Source organism: Salmo salar, chromosome ssa06, assembly GCF_905237065.1.
Source record: "Salmo salar chromosome ssa06, Ssal_v3.1, whole genome shotgun sequence".
NCBI classification, from domain to species: domain Eukaryota; kingdom Metazoa; phylum Chordata; class Actinopteri; order Salmoniformes; family Salmonidae; genus Salmo; species Salmo salar.
The window spans coordinates 37,631,492-37,654,971 of NC_059447.1; the positions used below are offsets into that span (position 1 = coordinate 37,631,492).

At 40.0% G+C, this 23,480-nt stretch overlaps 4 protein-coding genes across 4 annotated transcripts; 2 read left to right on the plus strand and 2 right to left on the minus strand.

The window, feature by feature from the left end:
* Positions 1-1,539: 1,539 nt before the first annotated feature.
* LOC106594777 (hemoglobin subunit alpha-4) lies at positions 1,540-2,712 on the minus strand. Its single transcript, XM_014186163.2, has 3 exons — positions 2,520-2,712; positions 1,842-2,049; positions 1,540-1,753 (listed from the first exon to the last, which is right to left on the minus strand). The coding sequence occupies exons 1-3, from the start codon at positions 2,612-2,614 to the stop codon at positions 1,625-1,627; spliced, it is 432 nt and encodes a 143-aa protein (XP_014041638.1). The 5' UTR covers positions 2,615-2,712; the 3' UTR covers positions 1,540-1,624.
* Positions 2,713-3,706: 994 nt separating this feature from the next.
* LOC123724067 (hemoglobin subunit beta-like) lies at positions 3,707-4,822 on the plus strand. Its single transcript, XM_045720512.1, has 3 exons — positions 3,707-3,995; positions 4,172-4,394; positions 4,575-4,822. Exons 1-3 carry the CDS (start codon positions 3,904-3,906, stop codon positions 4,704-4,706), a joined length of 447 nt encoding a protein of 148 aa, XP_045576468.1. The 5' UTR covers positions 3,707-3,903; the 3' UTR covers positions 4,707-4,822.
* Positions 4,823-6,981: 2,159 nt separating this feature from the next.
* hba (hemoglobin subunit alpha) lies at positions 6,982-7,870 on the minus strand. The gene is given in 3 exon segments (NM_001123662.1): positions 6,982-7,183; positions 7,293-7,500; positions 7,725-7,870. Coding segments are annotated over 3 exon segments (432 nt in total). The 5' UTR covers positions 7,820-7,870; the 3' UTR covers positions 6,982-7,054.
* Positions 7,871-9,629: 1,759 nt separating this feature from the next.
* Positions 9,630-10,706, plus strand: LOC106607236 (hemoglobin subunit beta-1). The gene is made up of 3 exons (XM_045720513.1): positions 9,630-9,906; positions 10,133-10,355; positions 10,509-10,706. The coding sequence occupies exons 1-3, from the start codon at positions 9,815-9,817 to the stop codon at positions 10,635-10,637; spliced, it is 444 nt and encodes a 147-aa protein (XP_045576469.1). The 5' UTR covers positions 9,630-9,814; the 3' UTR covers positions 10,638-10,706.
* The last annotated feature ends 12,774 nt before the right edge of the window (positions 10,707-23,480 follow it).

Sequence of the window (23,480 nt, forward strand, 5' to 3'; positions counted from 1 at the left end):
ATTTATTATTTTGCTCCTTTGCACCATATTATTAAGATTTTAACTTTGAACTTTCTTCAAATTATAATTCTACCATTCCAGTGTTTTACTTGCTATACTTTATTTACTTTGCCACCATGGCCTTTTGTTGCCTTTACCTCCCTTATCTCACATCATTTGCTCACATTGTATATAGTCTTATTTTTGTCTACTGTATCATTGATTGTATGTTGTTTTACTCCATGTGTAACTCTGTGTTTTTGTATGTTGTCGAACTGCTTTGCTTTATCTTGGCCAGGTCGCAATTGTAAATGATAACTTGTTCTCAACTTGCCTACCTGGTTAAATAAAGGTGAAATAAATAAAAATAAATAAATAAAATATTCACATGGAGATCCAGTGAAAACAAAAATCGGACATTGATTGATTTCTTGATTTATCAAGCTGAGTTCCTTCTCTCAAAGCAGCGCAGTGATGCTGTCCAATCAAAACGCTGCTGGAATTATCAGTTGACCACACATACCATCAATGGATAAAATAATTCTAGAATGTATAGGCTACATACAACGCATCATCCAAACTGCATGATTAACTATGCCTACACATACTGTAAGTGGCTAAAGGAAAATGTTCTATTTTTAAAATACTAAAACACCAAATTAGGCCTACCTTATTATAAATTAGGCCATCATCACTGTCAATGATAATGATCATTCTTCACGTTGCACAGGTGAAATGTCCATGCTGCATGCATGCCAACCATTTGATCCAATCAGTATCATGGGAAAGTGCATTTCGATTTTCTTGAATGATGTAAGGGTGGCTAACCGGCCTAACTAATCACATTTTAGGACAGACGGAGTAAATCAACACAGCCACCACATGAGAATTAAAAAACAACAACATTTCAGCACAATCATCCTAAATTATCATAAGAAATGACATGGTGTTTTTGGTATAACAGTAGCCTGACATTATCATGCTATTATTGTCGGTTTGTTATGTAGAATACTAATTAATCATGAAGTGATCTTGCGAGACATATCACCATTTTAAGGAGTGGCAGAGCGTCGCTCCGCTGTACACCCGCAGCACTACACTCCTGATTATAACTGTTGGATGACTTCCAGGGTTTCGAGTAACCACAGCTCCATGAACTAAGTGGCGCATTCTGCTGACTACACTTTTTTTTAAACCATTGCAGCAGCGCAAAAGATTCAATGCTGACCCAAATTCATAGCGGGCTAAAGCCCTGAAAGCCAGGTCCTGGTAATGTCCATGATGGACCGTAATGTCTGGCCACAACATATTGGTCTCAGGCACATTCATTTGGGACTTTTTAAGTTCAAGGTGTATGCAAAGGTGGAGTAAGAATATACATGTATTGTGAAGTGCATCATTTTTATGAGATGCCTTTGAAATACTGTGAAATAGGCTATTAACTTTATTTTATACTTGACTTGACAAATACATTCTACAAGATAATCCAAATATAGCCTACAGTATAAATCACAAGACAATGTAAGACAATTAAAATGACAAACAACAAACACCTCGGTATGAGTTTCAGTTAGGTTTATTGTCAGTGTGCCAATATTGGATGGACATTATTCCTCGGATGACAGCATGACAGCTGAACTCCGGTTTAGCGGTACTTCTCCGCCAGGGCCAGAGCCACTTGCTGCAGGAACTTGTCCACGGACAGGTGGATCTCGGGGGTAAATTCCGCAGGGAAGTAGGCGGCAAAGACCACAATCAGGTTGTGAGCCAGGATCTGCAAAGAAAAAGGGAAATAGATTATTTCACATTTACACAGGTAAAAACTCAGATATTTTTAGTGTTATTTTTTTAAATGATCTTACCTTGAAGTTGTTGGGGTCCACCCTCAGCGTGGTGGCGTGCAGTTCACTGAGCTTGGTCAAGAAACCAAAAAGGTCGTCCAAGTGTCCAACACAGTCATCGATCTGATTCATGATGGTGATGCCGTGTTTCTTCACTGGATCGGAACCGGGGGCCACGGAAGTCCAGTGGGAGAAGTAGGTCTTGGTCTGGGGGTAGACGACAAGCATCCTGTCGTGGACATTAGAAATCGGGTGAGCCAAAATTAATCTTAAATAATCATTCGTTCAGTGCTCCCGCAACTTATTTTCGCCTACATACACTCATAGAAAAAGTGGATCCAAATGGGTTCTTCGGCTGTCCTATTGGATAACCCTTTTTGTTTCCAGTTAGAGCCTTTTTTGTTCCAAGTAGAACCCTTTGTGTTTCAGGTAGAAGCCTCTGGGAAAAGGGTTCCACATGGAACTAAAAGGGGTTCTACCTGGAACCAAAAGGGTTCTCTACTTGGAACCAAGAAGGGTTCTTCAAAGGGTTATCTTATGGAGACAGCTGAACAACCCTTCTAGGTTCCAGATAGCACCTTTTGTTCTAAGAGTGTAGGCTACGCGTTTATAGCTTCCAAATTGACTGAGTAATTTTGCGCTAATAATTTCAACAGCCTACATGTACTTAGTCTAGAATTTACATCGTTATGTAATTACCTGGAAAGAGCCTGTTCTCCAATCTCATCGGTTTTAGGGAGGATCTTGCCCCAGATGGCCTTCACGTTGGCTTTGTCCTTGGCTGAGAGACTCATAGCTGCGTCTTGTCCGTTTATCCACTTAAATGAAGATGCTGAGAAAATAAGCTTGTGAGCGTGGAAAACTCAGAGGCTGTTTTTATTGAGGCACAAGAAAAGGCACACCCCGATCTAATCTTGGCTCCGCCTCTGATTGGGAATTTGTCCAAGACATGATTCATGTTTTTTATACTTTATAATTATGCAACCGAGCCAATTCAGGTAATGTCCAACATATGACCTTAGCACATAATACTTTCGTTTGTAAAAATGTTGCCATAACAATGCATGCATTTATTTCATATAGATTGAATAACAATGGGTTTTTGAAACACTTAATTCCTCAATATTTTCTTTACAATTAAAGTTTAGTCTAATATTAAGGTCTAATATTAAGGTCTATTAAGGTCTAATATTGCAGCACTCATTGGTGAGTGAGTATAGGCTATGTGATTCTGTAACCTACAAAAGGTTCGATGGAAAAATCGATGGAAAGGTTTTGTTCTGGTAGCAAAACGTTGCCGATGCCTATCCAACACAGTCTCACAATCAATTGTAACAATATATAGGCTACATGCATTGTATTTCAGTGGAGTTAAACAAAAAGCTGTAGTTTCATTGAATGAAATAGGCTAATATCCACATTGAATAGTGTCCAGTTAGAACTTATTCCCCTGATGAAGGCCTAGAAAACGACTTGTCACCAACTGACATTTCCATCAATCATTCAAAAAGAAATATGGAACTTTCAAATGGGTGGGGCCGTCTGAATATGAAGATAAAACACATTTTGAGTCATGCTCTTTCTTCAATAGTTTACTCCAAATCTACGCTTTTCCCTAAATAAACACTTACATCATGAATTAGCATTCTATAAAGATAATATTACAATTCAATGTCAATATTACAACGATCAATTAAAAGAGCATTTATGGCTAAAGGAACCAAAATCCTTTAAAGCTCTGTACATTTTACTTTTTGAAATTATGTTCGATTGTATCATTAAGTATGCATATGTTATTGAAGGCTCATCATGACTTGTTTATTTCATCCGTACTAATTAGAATTTGGTAACGCCTAAATGACCAAGCATTATCTTTAAAGGTGGGATGAAGTTGGCGCAATGCCGATATGTGCCACACTCGAGGACCTTGCCCCCTCAAGACATTCATCCAATCATTTTCTGTGTCCTGTTCAGGGCGGAGATACTGAACATCAATAAATTGGACGTCCCGGGAGACAAAAAGCTCAGGGATCCCTTGTAACATTTTGCAAGTACCAACGGAAATCAACAAACAAACGTCAACATGGTCGACTGGACAGATGCTGAGCGCAGTGCCATCTTAGGCCTGTGGGGAAAGATCAGCGTGGATGAGATCGGACCCCAGGCCCTGGCCAGGTACATTCTTATAATATTTATGTAGACATCATTAAATAATAACTTGATAATAGGCTACCTAGAATATTTAGCACTAATTGCGTTGTAGGAATTCGCGGTTTTCACCTTTGGTGCGATACAGACCATGTTGATTGTTAAGTATAATTGTAATGGAAGCCTGTTTTATTTCTTTTTAGACTTCTGATCGTGTTTCCATGGACTCAGAGACACTTCAGCACCTTCGGCAACCTGTCCACACCCGCTGCCATCATGGGTAACCCCGCCGTGGCCAAGCACGGAAAGGTCGTGATGCACGGACTGGACAGAGCTGTGCAGAACCTGGATGACATCAAGAACTCCTATTCAGCACTGAGCGTGAAGCACTCCGAGAAACTGCACGTGGATCCCGATAACTTCAGGGTGAGTACTAAACGTTATCAGAAAATATAGCCTAATATTATGTTCTTCATACAATTATTATATATATTTTTTAAAGATATGACCAATTAGCCTAGGAGACACATAGTCTTATGCATTAAATAGCGGTGTGAGCCGACGTAAAGTTTATGCCAATATTCTTTTACTGTCCCCTCTCCACAGCTCCTCGCTGAATGCATCACCGTGTGCGTGGCCGCCAAGCTCGGTCCCGCCGTTTTCAGTGCTGATATTCAGGAAGCCTTCCAGAAGTTCCTGGCTGTCGTTGTGTCCGCTCTTGGCAGACAGTACCACTAGAGCATCACTCGACAGCATCAATATGGAAGAGAGACGACACTGCAACTCCAGTCTGTTAGGCTGGAAGCTGTGCCATAGCTACACATATTGAAAATAATAAAATACATGTAAAAGCATTTATCTTTTTGAAGTATTGTTTTTATGGAAAACGTTCTCCTGCAATTGTACTGATGGCACATGGTTTCTACACTCCAAAATGTGGGGAATGTGAATGAAAAAAACTGTTTTGATGATGGTTTTCATACACGTACTCTGTCCATAATGTAGCGGCCTATGGGATATTAATTGAGGTAAGGAAAGAGGATGGCACAAAATGTAATTGAGTTAATAAAGCCGCATACAAACATGTTTTTTAGCCCTTGGGTTCTGCCATGGAGTTATATTAGAAGTGCCCATCCAAGAAGGCTCAAGGTCATTGGCCACAGATAGAACGTCATCAAATCACGTTATATCTACAATAGCTTTGATTGGACTGATCATCAGTCATCATCAATTGTCATCAAGTTGACAATCTACTGACAAATCCTTTTTAATCCTTGTCATATGAAGATAAATAATGAAGAGAAATTATAGATAAAACGTATCGGTGCTTATCGGCCGTTGGACATAAACATTCCACAACAAGTTGGAAATCGCAAATTCAACAATGAGTCGTTTGGAAGGAATCAGTGGATAACTGCAAGCGTTGCAAAGAAACCACAAACGTTAGCCTGCTATTCAATGGAGTGGCTGTGTTTCCCGAGTTCCCACCATAAATCCAGAAAATGCCAGACTTTGATAACAAAGTTTGATGACAACATCTGCCAACCAAGGACCGCTGCGCCACCTTCACAAGGTGAGTCATAACATGTCTTCTATGCTGCTGCATAAATGATGTAACATGCAAGGGAGAAATGTATACTGTATCTAAGAAAGTAATACTTAGTGTATGCTGTGTAGAAAGCTGTTAGTAGCCCATGTGCCTCACCCTAATAATGTGGTCTATTTTCTCCAGAGCTGGATTGTAAACACATCGTTCGTGACGGGGTGTGTGGTGTTTGGCTACCTTGTTTGAACAGCTTTGACAGTGCTACTGATAGTGGTTGTGGTGCTTGGCTTGCGCGTTCAAATTCAGCACACACAACATTCTATAATATAATTGTGTTATTTGACGTGTCAATTTAAAAGCGTATTTAGTGCTTCAAATAGTGTTATATGACGTATCTTTTTTTTGTCAGGTAAAGACCCAAACGGCATTCAATGTGCATCAATTCACGTAGTCCCATCAAACAAAGTTTGCGGTGCAAAACTGTAGATGAATTTAAATACTCATGTGTCATCTTTTTCCCCATATGTTAGGCTACGTCTGCGCCTAACCTGCGGGCAAAACCAAGCCCGCGGGTAAAAACAATCAGGAACAAGGGTGTGCAACAAAAACCCGAGAGATTATACTACTAGTAAGCCTACTAGACTAAATATCAACAAATGTATTAAACATTTTTTTACATTTACATTTTAGTCATTTAGCAGACGCTCTTATCCAGAGCGACTTACAGTAGTGAATGCATACATTTTTTTTTTTTTTGTGCTAGCCCCCCCGTGGGAATCGAACCCACAACCCTGGCGTTGCACACACCATGCTCTACCAACTGAGCTACAATACACGTTTGTACGAAATAGTAAAACCATTTAACTTACAGACATTTAGGATCAGAGATGCGCAAGGATACTTTATTACAACATTTAAAAAATACTCATGTATCAAAATAAACTACAAAATGCCACGGTGCCGAAAGGTGTTTTGGTTGAAAGAAAGTCGAGGCATGGAACTTCTAGAATGAGTGTTTGTGTTCGTTTTTCAAAGTCGATTTCAGTTCCCCCACCAAATTCTCTGCGTTGAAAATACAAAATAGCCTGTTCTAGTAAGTATCTTGCTGCAAATTAAGTATCTTGCTGCAAATTACATGGTCATTTTCCAAAGTTATTAAAATATTTAATTCATATAGGTCTAAAATACATTTGTTTATCTCTGAATAGGTTTTCATTGTGCCTCTACCGTCTTCATACAGTCCATTCAGTTTACCAAGCACTATCTGGAACTACTCCATATTCATCACATATTAAATGAGGTCAGCAAAATTCATGTTACACGTATTAGATAGGCTAACCAAAGTTATGGAGAACATAGTGAGCTAGTGGATGGTGCGCCTAAAGCAATATTTAGTACTATTTAGAAAGGGATCCTTTCTCAATGATGGTGAACTGTGGTGGAATAAGGACACAGAGGACATAACTTCATTCATTGCCTGTTTATTTTGTGATAACAACAGAGCAGGAACTGGAGTCCAATTTTGGACTTCATGATGGTCTTATCTGTATTTGTCAGCCAGGGCAGCGGACAAGGCTGCAAGGAATTTATCCACAGCAATGTGCACTTCGGGAGTGAAATCCGCAGGGAAGTGAATAGCCAGGGTCACAAGGATGTTGTGGGACAGAATCTGAAAAGTATATTTTAAAAGTTAATATTGAAGGATTAAGCGATAGCAACAAACAGAGTTGATGTCGAGAGTGATCAATAAACAGACAATAGGTTATCTGGGGGCAAACCTTGAAGTTTCCAGGGTCAACGCGCAGCTTGAAGGCGTGCAGATCGCTGAGAGCACTCAGTCCACCCACGAGGTTGTCCATCAGTCCGACAGCATTACCAATTGCACCCATGATGACGGCTCCATGCTTCTTGACTGGGGCAGAGCCGGGGCTCAGGTCAGCCCAGTGGGAGAAGTAGGTCTTAGTCTGGGGGTAAGCAGTCAGCATCCTGCAAAGGAAGGTACAGAATAGTTCGTACTATAGGCGTTTGTATTAGATGCTGAACTTATAAGCATTACGCGTATCAGATTTCTCCCATCGTCTCTCTACAATATAATGAAAGTAGTTGACTTATTGTATGTTAAAAGGCTTATTTGGGGTCGGCACATAGGCCGCTGTCAGTAGGTTAAACACAACCATTCTCATCAGTCTTTCATTAATAAGAAGACTTACCTTCCCAAAGCCTCAGCGCCGACGACATCTGCCTTTCCTTTAATCTTGCCCCAGAAGGCATTGACCACAGATTTGTCCCTTGCTGTCAGACTCATTTTGCTCCTTTGATTGACCTGTATTAAATCTACGAGAAATGAACTGAAGAAGATGACTGCCTATACAACTAGGACCCTTTATATTACAGTAGAGCGGCAGACACGCCCAGCTACTAGGGTACACCCCCCCTACACTGCAACCATCTTGGTCAAAATCCAATAGTAAGATCTGTTTTTTTAATCAAATATTCATATTTGATAAAAGCCCCCCAAAAAGCTTAAGTTAGCGTTTTTATATTAAACTTCAATAACATGTCAGTGGTCAGTTTCTAATATCCATCATTCATTTTGTTATTTTGCGCAATGTAAATACATGAATTGTAGGCCTACCAGATGCAACAAATGTACAGTTTGATTGATAAAGATTATTTTGTTGCATAAAACGAATTATTTCAGTGTGATCAAGCATATTTCCAATAGGTTCATTCTAAAGTTGCAGCTGCTTTTGCCAAAATAGCCAAATATTTCATTTATAGTTATTTAGGATATAAAATGAAATTTAGCCAATTAACGTTAAATAATGAAAGAGTAAGAACCGTTATTTTGGCTTTTATGAAATATTAAGTTTGAATTTCCATATTAAACCCTTCAATAAGATGTCATATGGCTATGTTAATAATAATATCCATCATTAGGCCTAATTAACTTTGTTTCTTTTTGTAGTCTACAATTTAATGACTGTACTGTAACACAATGCATTTAAATCAATTGCACCAGATGAAACAGATGTCAACAATTTTACAAATGTTTTTGATAAAGATAATTATTACCATTATTTTATTTTTTCGTTGCATAAAACGAAGTCTTTCAGAGTAGCCTAACCGAGCATATATTTCCAATAAGTTAATTCAAAAGATAAAGCTTCTTTTGCCAAAATAGACAAATATTTCATTAATAGTTCATTGGCTATTTGAAATTGTATAGGCCTAGATTATGACGCAAATGTCGTTCTATCCTACATAATGTTAAATAATTAAAGGTGGACTATATATATTTCATTGTAGAGTTCTATAATAGATCTTACATTGGTAAATGAAATTGCAAAATTCAAATCCACCTTCAAAGACCTGCATTCAATTGGAAAAATTGTATTCAAAGTGACGTGTTTCACATTTATTTCTTCTTTAACCTTTATTTAACTAGGCAAGTCAGTTAAGAACAAATTGTTATTTACAATGACGGCCTGTATGTATCTGTGATATGCCTACTCTGGGGTTGGAAGTTGGATATGATCCCCAATTATAAGGTTGATTGGACTTCGAATGATGATCGGAAGAAGAAAATGTCAGAGACAGACAGGTCAGGCGAGGACATGGGTACCCACCTATCTGCAAATAATACAGGACATTCCTGCGTATCATTTTTAATGTCTTGAAATTAATCACTTAAAATGGGCGGAACGGTCTGAATACCCCGATAAAAAAGGAAGCCATCATTTTGTCGTAGATAAGAAACTGTGCCAAATAGTAGGCCGGAATTGGCTGAAATTATCACATTTTCCAAATTCATACAAATGTTTAGTGATTGCATCACTTTCTATTTTTTCATTTGTGTAGCCTTATACACTGCAATGAAGGAAATGTAATCTACGGAAGATTTTTGCCATAACCTTGCTTTTAGTCTTGCATCAGTTGGATAAATTAAAACTGTTTTAGATAATGATCATGCGAATTTTGAAACGTTGGTAACCGAGATAAAACTATATAGGCCTATTTACATATGCTTCCAGGTTTTAGGATCTAACCTACAGACTTGATTCTGTAACAACTAATAAATTAACATTTACTGTTTAACAGATAAATGATTATAATTTGTCAAGTTCGAGAGCTGTAGCGCTCACTTGGCCAATACTAATCTTTACCAGAGCCAATCATATGCGCCGCCTCCAGTGGGCGGAGTGCACTCATAAATATAAGTTGCAGACAAAGTGTCTCCCTACACAATACATTGATTTGTTTTATCTTGTTGCAAAACCGGAGATCAAACACTGACAACATGGTTGACTGGACAGACGCTGAGAAGAGCACCATCAGTGCTGTCTGGGGCAAAGTAGATATCAATGAGGTCGGACCACTGGCTCTGGCAAGGTAGGTCATGGCTTCAGCCTCATTCAAATATATTATCTAAAATAGTTTATAGTGGAGATGATCATGAGTAATTATAACACTATTATACTTGTCCTGTTATCTTATTACTATTAATATTGAGTTGATATTGTTAAGTTTGAATGGAGCATGTTAGAGTATTAACTAGGCATATAATTGAAATACATTTGAAAATAATCCACATATTTCGGTGTTCTTGCAATAACAGAGTCCTGATCGTCTACCCCTGGACTCAGCGTTATTTCGGCTCTTTCGGAGATGTGTCCACTCCCGCAGCAATCATGGGCAACCCCAAAGTTGCTGCTCACGGCAAGGTCGTGTGTGGAGCTCTGGACAAAGCTGTGAAGAACATGGGCAACATCTTGGCCACATACAAGTCACTGAGCGAGACCCACGCCAACAAACTCTTCGTCGACCCTGACAATTTCAGGGTATGCCTTCTGTCTTGAGAAATAGGCTTATATTTTAGGCTTTCCTGATGTAAGCCTACACATATAACAATCAGAGCAACACGTCTAATTACAAAGGTTAAACAAAACCGTCAGTCTAATTTAACATCTTCCTTCTTTGTCTTTTGTCCACAGGTGTTGGCTGACGTCCTCACAATTGTCATTGCCGCCAAGTTCGGAGCCTCTTTCACTCCTGAAATCCAAGCAACCTGGCAGAAGTTCATGAAAGTGGTTGTCGCAGCTATGGGCAGTCGGTACTTCTAAATGCCCTCCAGACAAGTGATTATGTTCTGACATCCCTGCCTGAGTGAAAATAAAGACATCGAAACAAACTATTGTATTCATAAAAAGTGCTTCTTTTTTTGGGGGGGGGTCAGTTCCACGACAATTCTTAACATCAACAGACCAGTAATAGAGCAGCCAACGTGCATGGTTAGATGCTTTTTTTGCCCTTCCGCGTCACTTCATTTACAGAAGATCTCTGCTACACATGGAATCAAGATGTTTAGTCTGTTTGTGATATCAGGACGAAGTGCGGATAACATCAGAATGAAGCTGACTACAAAAAATGTTGCCTAAATATCTGCAATTGTTATAAACAAGTGAAGGATAAAATGATACTTCAAATGAAAACCGAGATGACTGTATTAAAACAGCCTACATAATAATATTAAAACAGCCTCAATTTCATGTTCAATCGAGTTATTTTGCCAATAGGCTGTGTACTTTTTGCCTCAATGTTTTCATGATGTGTGACATGTGCGCATTGATGTGCTCAATTTGTGATTTAGTCCATTATTATTGCCTAAAGCATAATAAGCCGCCTCAATAGGCTATTTGCAGACATAGTCAAAGTGATTGCCTACACAACCTAGGTTTACCTGTAGTCAAGTCTGACTTGGTCAAATAAGAAGTCAAATCTTATTCATTAAGTCATTTATGAGCTCTTGACCATTGTCGATTACAAATCTGGTTAATTATCACTAAATCAACATTATTGTAATAACATTGTTGGTATAGGCCGCTACAACACAGGCCTATTGGAATACCAACAAGCTCCTGAGATCTGCATAGCAAACGTAGCCTTCTCTCACTGATAATGAATTGCCTTCAAATCTGAAATGTAAAATGTTACACCGTGTTGTCATCGTACATCTTGAAGACATCTTACATCATATTTTCATGTTAAACAAGGTTGTTTGAGTCCTGATTCTTAAAAATATTACAAATTATACAAAGATGTGCGCTGTAGGCTATGATCCGAGTCTGACCCAAGATAGCAAATAAGGTTGGTATGCTGCAGTCAACTGGGGGGAAAGTTCCCGAGATCGCCCCATTTCACAATAGTTCCATAAATGGCCTTGTCATGCTCTTCTGCGTGTAGGCCATATGACAATACAGAACAATGTCTGGCCACAACATACAGTTCATTCGGAAAGTATTCAGACCCTTTGACTTTTTCCACATTTTGTGATATTACAGACTTATTCTAAAAATGATTAAATAGTTTTTCCTCAATCTACACACAGTTTTTCCTCATAATGACAAAGCAAAAACAGTTTTTTTTTATGTTTGCAAATGTATAAAAACTGAAATACCTTATTTACATAAGTATTCAGACCCTTTGCTATGAAACTTCAAATTGAGCTCAGCTGCACCCAGTTTCCATTGATCATCCTTTACCTGTGGTAAATTCCATAGACTGGACATTTGGAAAGGCACACATCTGTCTTATTTCAGCAGCATTGAAGGTCCCCAAGGACAAAGCGGCCTCCATCATTCTTAAATGGAAGAAGTTTGGAACCACCAAGACTCTTCCTAGAGCTGGCCACCCGGCCCAAACTGAGCAATCGGCGGAAAGGGGCCTCGGGTCAGGGAGGTGACCAAGAACCCAATGGGCACTTGACAGAGCTCCAGAGTTCCTCTGGGGAGATGGGAGAACCTTCCAGAAGGACAACCATTTCTGCAGCACTCCACCAATCAGGCGTTTATGGTAGAGCGGCCAGACGGAAGCCACTCCTCAGTAAAAGGAACATTACAGCCCACTTGGAGTTGCCAAGATCAAACAAGATTATCTGGTCTGATGAAACGAAGATTGAACTCTTTGGCCTGAATGCCAAGCATCACATCGGAAGGAAAGCTGGCACCATCCCTACAGCGAAGCATGGTGGTGGCAGCATCATGCTGGATGGATGTTTTTCAGCGGGAGGGACTGGGAGACTAGTCAGGATCGAGGGAAAGATGAAAGGAGGAAAGTACAGAGAGATTTTTGATGAAAACCTGCTCCAGAGCGCTCTCGACCTCAGACTGGGGCGAAGGTTCACCTTCCAACAGGAAAACGACCTTAAGCACACAGCCAAGACAAGCCAAGACACAGCCCGAGTGGCACAGCGGTCTTGAAGATGCATTACTACAGACACCCTGGTTCGAATCTAGGCTGTATCACAACCGGCCGTGAATGGGAGTCCCATAGGGTGGCACAGAATTGTCCCAGTGTCGTCCGGTGTTGACCGTCAATGTAAATAATATTTTGTTCTTAACTGACTTGCCTAGTTAAATAAATGTTAAATTAAAAAAATTCAAATGCAGGAGTGGCTTCGGGACAAGTCTCTGATTGTCCTTGAGTGGCCCAGCCAGAGACTTGAACCCGGTCGAACATTTCTGGAGAGACCTGAAAATAGCTGTGCCGCAGCAACGCTCCCCATCCAACCTGACAAGCGCTTGAAAGGATCTGCAGAGAAGAATTGGAGAAACTCCCCAAATACAGGTCTGCCAAGCCTGTAGCGACATACCCAAGAAGACTCGAGGCTGTAATCACTGCTAAAGGTGCTTCAACAAAGTACTGAGTAAAGGTTCTGAATACTTATGTAAATGTGATATTTCCAGTTTTTTTGTTAAAGTTCTATTTATTAAACATACAAATAAAACATTGCACGGCATAAAAACATTGACCATGACATCAAGACATATCCTCCAACATAGCACATATACACAGTCAAATAGTATCTCACAGGTTACAATACAGAACTAAATGGGTTCGCAAGCACAAGTAATCACCTCCCAGTCTTAGAAACATGACAAATAAAATGTGTCCAGCTTCTAGAATTTTCGTTTCTACCAGTGATTCTAGCAAGCATTTGTTCATAGATGCTACCTCCAACATTGATTCTATCCACTGTTTCAGAGTAGGAGTGGAATGACCCTTACAAACTCTAAGGATTACTCTAGCTGCTGTAACCACACCAACAGTGATCAGTGCAAATTCCTAATTTGTTACATTAGGTAACTGTTCTATCGCACAAGATACATATTCTCGGTAAAACTGGAGTTGTTAAGCCCCACCATTCCTCCAGGTATTTCAAAACATCCTTCCAGAAAAGTAGCACTAATATACATTTCCATATTGCGTGTAAAAATGTCCCAGTGTCTTTTTGGCATTTCCGACACAGAGAATTGTTGGTCAGCCCCATTTTATGAAGCCTTGCTGGGGTCCAATAAAACCTATGTATATCTAATTTTGAGTAAGTTTCCCCCTGGCTTCCCTTATGTTCCTCCCTGAGCTGGACAAGATCTTTAACCAGGTATCATCCTCAATTTCACACTTTAGGTCAATATGCCATATTGTTCTGAGGTTTTTACAGTCTTTACTCTGCAAATGACTAAATATTGAGTAGAAAATGGCTGCTTACGTTTGGGTAATTCCAAATACTCAGCTATTGGGTTCTTTCCCGAATATTTTTGATAGCCTAAATATTTACAGAAATGTCCCTTGTCTCCCGCATCATATTTTTGTACCAAATCTGAGTATGACATTAAAACATCTTCATTGTACAAATCACCTATAGTAGGAATTCCTTTCATTGGCCACTGTTCCAGTACACAGACTTCTTTCCTATCTGTAGCCTAGGATTGTGCCACAATGATGAGTATCCTTGTTTTAGATGTGAAATTCCACATATGTTGTGTACTGTTCTCCACACCTCTTTTGAGTGAAACAACATTGGGTTGGGAGTTTCAACAGACCTCTGCCCTGTAAGACTACGTGACAGATTATCAACAGGGGTGAAAGGATAAAGTAGTTCCCGTTCTATTGTTATCCAAGCCAGCATCCCTTTTGCCCCTGTCATGACTGTCCTGATCAGGTCAGGGTACAGGAGACCACCACCCTACAGATTATCTCCCAAAACCCCAACAGAGGAGGAGAGATCTAGGGGTCTGAAGATGTGGGGGTTTTATGACCCCTCACGCCCATAATAAACCTTAGGCCACAGAGAAATTCCTTTGTCCTCACAATGGAGAACTGGCCTCAGAACATTAAACATGCAATAAAGGGACTTTGGAACAATGGTTTCCGTCAGCCACAATGGTGGTCATGACGAGAGGTGGAATATGAAAATGTATGTAACTTTTGTATTATTATTAAAGGTTAAGAGATGACGTTATTATGAAAACATTGTACCTTTAAGAGTTTTCCCAGTATATGCCTGATGTTTATACATTGTACATTGTGTGGAAAATATCCAAATCAAAGATAATGTTTTGGTAAAGATGAGATATGAAGGTAGTGTCTAAAATAGGATTTTAGTCAAATCTAGGCCTTGCCCCTTAACTTGGTCCGCCCAGAGAATTGCCCTAAAGGCGGTTACGCCCACTTCTGACCCGAGGGTATAAGACAGGAGAGTGAAGAATTAACATAGGAGACTAATTGACCCCAAGCTGCAGCGAAGGTCGAACAAAGTCAACAAACCCCAAAACGAAACACAAGGTTGAAGACAAAGTAACCTTTTTCTACACGAGCTACGGACGAGTAGCTGTGTCTAAGCGGGTGAATTCAAGCCGAACCACCCAGCCTCCACTCTCCATTGAATCGTGGTATCTACACCGTTCGAGTCCGAAGCTGTGAGCTCTGAGCTACAGAGCTGTCTGTCCTCAGAAGACCCCTTTCAGATCAAGGGCGAGGGATCAGACCCCTAAGCCAAGAAGGACACTGACATCGTGAGGACAACCAGAGAGTTGCGCCGGAGAAGTGCGTCATTGAGAAGCCTAAACGACACACGTGGAGCTTCCCACCTGAGACCTCCAACACGTAATTACATCATTATATTCTGACCCATAAGAGCGGCAGTTCGGGGCAAGGCTAGGTTTAAATAAGCATGGCTGACAAATGAACCAAATGTATATTTCTCTCGTGTACTTTCTTGGTTTCTCTCTCTTTTAAATCCCCATTTTGGGTAACACGTGCCATAGTGTGTTGGCCCGTTATACTAAGTCCTAATCAATAGCTATACTGTGTTTTGTGTATGTGTATTTTTATCATCATTTTAGCTTGCTAGTAAATAAATAATCAACTAAGATTGGTGTGGTAAACTCATTGGTGGGACCCGGGTCCGTGCAGATTCCCGGATTATGCGACGTTCAGACATGAGACAAGAGGTTGATTAATTTAGCGACTGTTGTAAAATCGATATTCTGATATCCTTTGAGTTAATTTGGGAAATAGAAACTCAATCAAAATAATGTTCCCATGGTGCCCCAGGTTAATGAGTTAATAATTGCTTGATTCATTGCTTAATTCATTTAATCATGCAATTATAAACCGTTAATCATTCGATGAGCAACAGTCGTCACATTAACTAATACAACGTCACGACACCCCAATGCTTCACTAATTTAACCATTTCAAATGATAAATTGTACAATTTAACATCTGGTAAAGCCAAGCCTCCTACATCCCTTGGTGAGCACATCTTCTTCATATTAATCTTGGTTTTTTTCCTATCCGACAAAAATTATTTAGTTAATTTGTCATATTGTTTAACATACTGGTCTGGATTATTCATAAGTAACATTGCAGAGATATAATTAAATGGTGGGACTACAACCATTTTAATCACGTTGATCTTTCCCCATAAAGAAAGTTTTATCTTTTCCAATTTTTCTACATTGGTCTTAATCTTGACTAGTAGTGGATCAAATCAAAATCACTTTCTCCAAATTTGAGCTCAATTTAATACCCAAATATTTCATCCCATTAGGAACCCATTTGAAATGAAATGGGGGTGTCAGGGATTTCTTCGTCGTCAGACGATATAGCGAAATCATCGTCGGAAAAAGAGGACCAATATGAAGCAGAATTGAGATAGTTCATTTTGAACATTTAATAAACTCAAAAATGAACATACAAAAACAACAAAACGAACTCACGATTACTAGACAGTCCTGATAGGCTCACACACGCTAAACAAGAAACAATCTCCCACAAATACACAGACAAACACACCCAACTAATATAGGACTTCCAATCAAAGGCAACACCACACAGCTGCCTTCAATTGGAAGTCCACCCCAATTAACTCAACATAGAAACAGATTACCTAGACTAAACATAGAATTACATAAACAAGGAACAGTGCCCAAAAACCCCGGAATACATAAATCAAATGCCCTTTTAGAAAAAACACCACCCCGAACCACATAAACCAAATACCCTCTGCCACGTCCTGACCAAACTACAATAACAATTAACCCTTATACTGGCCAGGACGTGACAGGGGGTAACGGTTCCAGAGTAACATACGGTATTAATTGGCATTGCTTCCGACTTATTCCAATTAATTTTGTAGCCTGACATACTAAAATATGATTCAATACAAGTAAGTAATCATGGTACAGACTGAAGAGGATCAGAGACCAGCAGTAGAATATCATCTGCATACATAAGCAGCTTGTGTTCTTTTCCTCCATGTACAGTGAGGGAAATAAGTATTTGACCCCTCTGCAAAACATGACTTAGTACTTGGTGGCAAAACCCTTGTTGGCAATCACAGAGGTCAGACGTTTCTTGTAGTTGGCCACCAGGTTTGCACACCTCTCAGGAGGGATTTTGTCTCACTCCTCTTTGCAGATCTTCTCCAAGTCATTAAGGTTTCGAGGCTGATGTTTGGCAACTCGAACCTTCAGCTCCTTCCACAGATTTTCTATGGGATGAAGGTCTGGAGACCGGCTAGGCCACTCCAGGACCTTAATGTGCTTCTTCTTGAGCCACTCCTTTGTTGCCTTGGCCGTTGTCATGCTGGAATACCCATCCACGACCCATTTTCAATGCCCTGGCTGAGGGAAGGAGGTTCTCACCCAAGATTTGACAGTACATGGCCCCGTCCATCGTCCCTTTGATGCGGTGAAGTTGTACTGTTCCCTTAGCAGAAAACCACCCCCAAAGCATAATGTTTCCACCTCCATGTTTGATGGTGGGGATGGTGATCTTGGGGTCATAGGCAGCATTCCTCCTCCTCCAAACACGGCGAGTTGAGTTGATGCCAAAGAGCTCCATTTTGATCTCATCTGATTAGGAACACTTTCACCCAGCTGTCCTCTGAATCATTCAGATGTTCATTAGCAAACTTCAGACGGGCATGTATAGGTGCTTTCTTGAGCAGGGGGACCTTGCGGGCGCTGCAGGATTTCAGTCCTTCACGGCGTAGTGTGTTACCAATTGTTTTCTTGGTGACTACGGTCCCAGCTGCCTTGAGATCATTGACAAGATCCTGCGCTTGATCCTGGGCTGATCCAGTTCTGGGCTGATTCCTCACCATTCTCATGATCATTGCAACTCCACGAGGTGAGATCTTGCATGGAGCCCCAGGCCGAGGGAGATTGACAGTTCTTTTGTGTTTCTTCCATTTGCGAATAATCGCACCAATTGTTGTCACCTTCTCACCAAGCTGCTTGGCGATGGTCTTGTAGCCCATTCCAGCCTTGTGTAGGTCTACAATCTTGTCTCTGACATCCTTGGAGAGCTCTTTGGTCTTGGCCATGGTGGAGAGTTTGGAATCTGATTGATTGCTTCGGTGGACAGGTGTCTTTTATACAGGTAACAAGCTGAGATTAGGAGCCCTCCCTTTAAGAGTGTGCTCCTAATCTCAGCTCGTTACCTGTATAAAAGACACCTGGGAGCCAGAAATCTTTCTGATTGAGAGGGGGTCAAATACTTATTTCCCTCATTAAAATGCAAATCAATTTATAACATTTTTGACATGCATTTTTCTGGATTTTTGTTGTTGTTATTCTGTCTCTCACTGTTCAAATAAACCTACCATTAAAATTATAGACTGATCATTTCTTTGTCAGCAGGCAAAAGTACAAAATCAGCAGGGGATCAAATACTTTTTTCCCTCACTGTACATCCCTAATTTCTGGATCTGTTCTTATCATTGTCACAAGAGGCTCTAAAACTACGGTGAACAGGAGATGGGAGAGCGAGCAACCCTGTCTTGTGCTTCTAGAAAGACAAAAAAAAGGAGACATAATTCCATTCATAAGTACTGTTGCATCAGGATTGGAAAAAGGTCCCCTATTTATTTATAAAAGTCAGGTCCAAAACCAAATTTTTCTAGGGTTCTTAAGAGAAAGCCCACTCTACCCTATCAAATGCCTTCTTGGCATCTAAGGAGACAGCAGCGATAGAAACTATATTTGAGAGGTTTAACCACATGAGATGCATTATCAGTTTAGGTCTTGTTCTTAATAAATCCTACTTGGTCACTATGTATGAATTCCTTTCATTATAAGGTAATGCCTTCTCTAAGTGTATCGCAAGGAGGCTGACAGCTCAAAAATGTCCAGGTTCTGTAGTATCTCTATCGTTTTTAGGATTCAGCGATATCAAAGCCTCATTAAAAGTGTCCGGAAGGGAGACATTTTTAAGTACCTCCTGGTAAACAACTGACAATACAACTATCTCAATACACTTTTTATAATATTCTACAGGAAGGCCATCCAGACCAGGTGATTTCCCTGCTTTCATAGATAAAATGGCTTCTCTAACCTCCTCTTCTGTTATATTACAGTCCAGGTCCTCTACCTGGCTATTTGATAATCCTATAGCAGACAAAAAAAGTATCCATATCTATGGGGCTCGCTGAACCGGAGGATGTATATAAATCTTCATAAAAACATTGAAACACACTGTTTATCTCTTTGGATGAGCTCACCATCTTATTGCCCTTCTTAATTTCTGAAATTACGTTAGAAGTGTTCTGCATGATTAGTTGTCTTGCTAGTAGCCTGCCTGTCTTCAACTCCCTCATAAAAACTGTTTCTAAGTCTAAATAGTGCATATTCTGCCTTTTTGTTATACATTTCATGCAACTGAAATTTTAATTTTAATTTCTAAAATGTGCTTTCTGTGAAATGTCTTGCCAAATCCCTTTCCAAACCACATATCTTGGTTTCTAATCTTTTTACTGCTTCAGCCCCTTCACTCTTCTTTTTGGATGCATGTGCTATTATTTTCCCTCTAATATATGCTTTAGAGGTTTCTCATACTGTGGAAATATTTTCAGTTGAGCCTATGTTGATCTCAAAAAAGGATCTAAGATCATCTGCTAGTGACTGGATAAATATCACATCTTGTGATGGTGTTGAGACTAAATCTACCCTTCCTCAAATGTTGGACTTTATATCAATATGTAACTCTACTACAGCATGATCTGTGAGGGCAATGGGCCCAATCTTGCAATCAATCACATTATTAACCATGAAATTAGATATCAAGAAGAAATCTATTCTGGAGTGTGTCTTATAACAGTGGGAGAAAAAAGCATATTCTCTATCATTAGGATGGACTAATCTCAATATATCTGTAAGGCCCATATCTTCTGCTAGCATATGTATTGCAAGTCTATCCTGTGGTGTGGAGTTACCTGTAAATGTACTTCTATCAATCATATGATGTCTCCAGCAAGAACAATCTGCCCCTCCATATTTCCCAGTATAACTTTGACCTCATGATTAAAATCAGGGTCCTCCTTGTTGGGAGCATATATGTTGCATAACACTACCTTAATCCCATTTATAAAAGCCTCAATGCAGATAAGCCTGCTAAACTCATCAGTGTGTTGCCTCAACATTACAAAATTAAGTATTTTGCTTATCAGAATAATCACCCCATTTTGTTTGGAATTAAATGAGCTATGATACATTTCTGCAACCCAGCCTCCTCTAAATTTCAGTGCCTCTGTGTCTGTTAAATGTGATTCCTGTATAAACACAATATCCGCCTGTCAACATCTTTTTCCTCTTCACTTGGTTACCACAACCATTTATACTCCATGAGATTGTGTTTACATAACCATATTTGTGCTGAGTAATTATAGTCTGTGAGCGTTTAGTGTCCCATTTAACACACGTGACAACTCTAATGAACATCATTATATAACATTTCACAATATGCTCTAGCTGTACAATAAAACAGCGTAAATAAACGTAGAAAACCAATCCCAAAATAAAACAAAGCAACTAGGAACGTAACGTTGATTCTCGATGAGTCAATCATCACAGAACTGTCTTTGATGCTGCAGAAAATAACCTGCAGTCTCAACTCAAATTTCCTTATGGTCAAAGATGAGCTTGAAAAGCTAAATTAGTAACACTCCCCAGAGTCCCGCAAACACATAGGCTACCTTCATTTGTATAGTAAACGGCATACAATTCAACTTGTATTTTACCTTGTCTCGTCTTCTTTATCTAGGCTAAACACCTTGCTCTAGCAAGAATCTCTCTGCATCCACGTTGTCCTTGAAAATAATTTTCTTTCCCTTTCAAGAAAATAGCAGGGGCGCTGGGAATGCCAGTGTGTGCCTGACCTTGTGCCCCTGGCCAGTGCCCCTGTGACAACAATTTTGGACCCCCTTGTGGCCCCCCTAAATGTGGAGTATGAAATAATTTTTACATAACTAATTTTTGCTATCATTCTTTTTTTACATCCGTTATTAGACAGTGGCAACGATGATGATTATGAACATGGTCTTTTGCCTGCTAATGCCTGCAATGCAGTGAAGAAAACGATATGACAACAATAACGTCTAATGTAACTGGCCTCTCTAACAGTACAACTGGCCCCAGCTTGGCACCCCCAGTTGAAATGGTCTAGAACCGGCACTGCTTCTGCGATGTTTTTCTGCACACAGGAGATTAGTCCACCGCCAGCCTCACTCCCCTCTTTCAGATGAACCAATCTCACCGTATTTCTCCTACTTCTGTTCTAAAATTATTCAACACGATTCAACAATATATCCAGCTTTTTCACGTGATTCTCATTACCCTGCTTCAGACGGGAGATGGCATCCTTTACTGTCAAAATCCGCCCCTGTGCCCCATCCATCCTCTCTTGTATCGCATCAACTGTTTCCTTCAACTCGGTAGTTGTTGTTTCAGCCCAACCTCACATTCAATTCGCGCATATATGTACATAATGTGTTTCAGCAGAATTCGTGCGTTTTTGTGCATTTTGTGTGGTTCAATTCGTGCGAAAAGACACGAATTTATGTGCTACTTAATTCGTGTGAAAAGACACGAATTTAACCAGTAGGCGACACACAAGCCTTTGCAACAACCATAGACGCGATAGCCTGTATTTCATTTATTCTTTTTTTACGTTATGAATATATATATATATATAGTCTTTATTTAATCCCTATTAAAACATTGTAGTCGTATGCCTATACGTACTGTTTTCGATTTTTCTGAACAGACTTTTCAGTATAGAATGAATGTAAGCAATGCATGATGGCTACTGGTGTTTTATTCGGTTGTAGTTCCATGTATTTCTTACAAAAAACAAATGTGTAAACGATTTTTATTGACTAGAATGTAACTGAAAATACAATAGCAGCCTTGCCATGGTCCATCAATACCAAAACATTTTTATTTTCGTATAACATTTTGGGAAATGTATGCAGTCATTGTTGTCCTAAATGTAGTTGGCCAAACAAAATGACCAAAACGTTAACCCGTACTAACTCTAGGGTGGAGTTGTACTATGAGCTGGCTGAGTGTAAATACATGGCTCGGAGTGTAAGCACCTTTTCACTAGAAACATTCTTGTGTTACAATTACCGTCAGTGCGAAATAGCTAGAAAGCTTTTTGTATTTCCACTTGGCTGCACCTACGGTTATGAGAACGATAAATCAAGTGCAATACCTGCGTCGACCTGTGACAAGGAGCAAAACACCGGAAAGCTTCTGGCCTACCGGAAAGTTACAAGAAGAACAAGAATGGTTACCTCATCCGGTCATGTGACATTTGTTGTTTATAGATTTTTCGCCCACACCAGATGTCTGGACCCTGGACAGATAACAGGTAGGTCGCCAGTTCGTCCCATGTTGTCAGAAATACAGCATGCATGCACATTTGTTTTGTGTTTGTTAAAGTGTTTGGTTTAAAAAAACGTGTTAAACCAGTAAGGAAGGTTACGTAACTAAGGTGAATAAAGAAAGTTGCATACACAACATGGATTGTGTGGATATTTTTGTTACATTACTTGCATATATTTGGATATCATTCTCACATATTATTTTAGCCTCCTATACATTAGGCTATATATTCCCCTTTTTGCTCTTTGCATCTATGTGAAGGAATGTGTTAGGATTGGAAGTTGTTTCTTTTGAGATGGTATGGCCTCTGAGGACCCCCAAGACCAACTGGATGAGGCTATTAAAAAGGCAGAACGGCTGGCTGAGGAGCTCAACCAAGAGAAGGACCCACAAGCACAACTGGACGAGGCAAAAAGGCTGGCTGAGGAGCTCAACCAAGAGAAGGACCCACAAACCCACTGGACGAGGCCATTAACGAGGCAAAAAGGCTGGCTGAGGAGCTCAACCAAGAGAAGGACCCACAAGCACAACTGGACGAGGCAAAAAGGCTGGCTGAGGAGCTCAACCAAGAGAAGGACCCACAAGCCCAACTGGACGAGGACCCATTAACGAGGCAAAAAGGCTGGCTGAGGAGCTCAACCAAGAGAAGGACCCACAAACCCACTGGACGAGGCCATTAACGAGGCAAAAAGGCTGGCTGAGGAGCTCAACCCAGAACGGGTAATGTAACAAGTAGTACATTACCAGAAATGTAACCCCTATAGGTCCCATACGTGCACAAATATTCCCAACACAACCCCAGCACCACAGCATTATGATTTATCATTGCTTTTTGTTTCTCAAAGTAGACCCCACATGGCACAAATGTGATATTAAACGTAGACACTGTGATATGATCTGATCACAGGCATCAATGATATTGCCCATTGAGCATGAGGCACAAGGGTACACTTG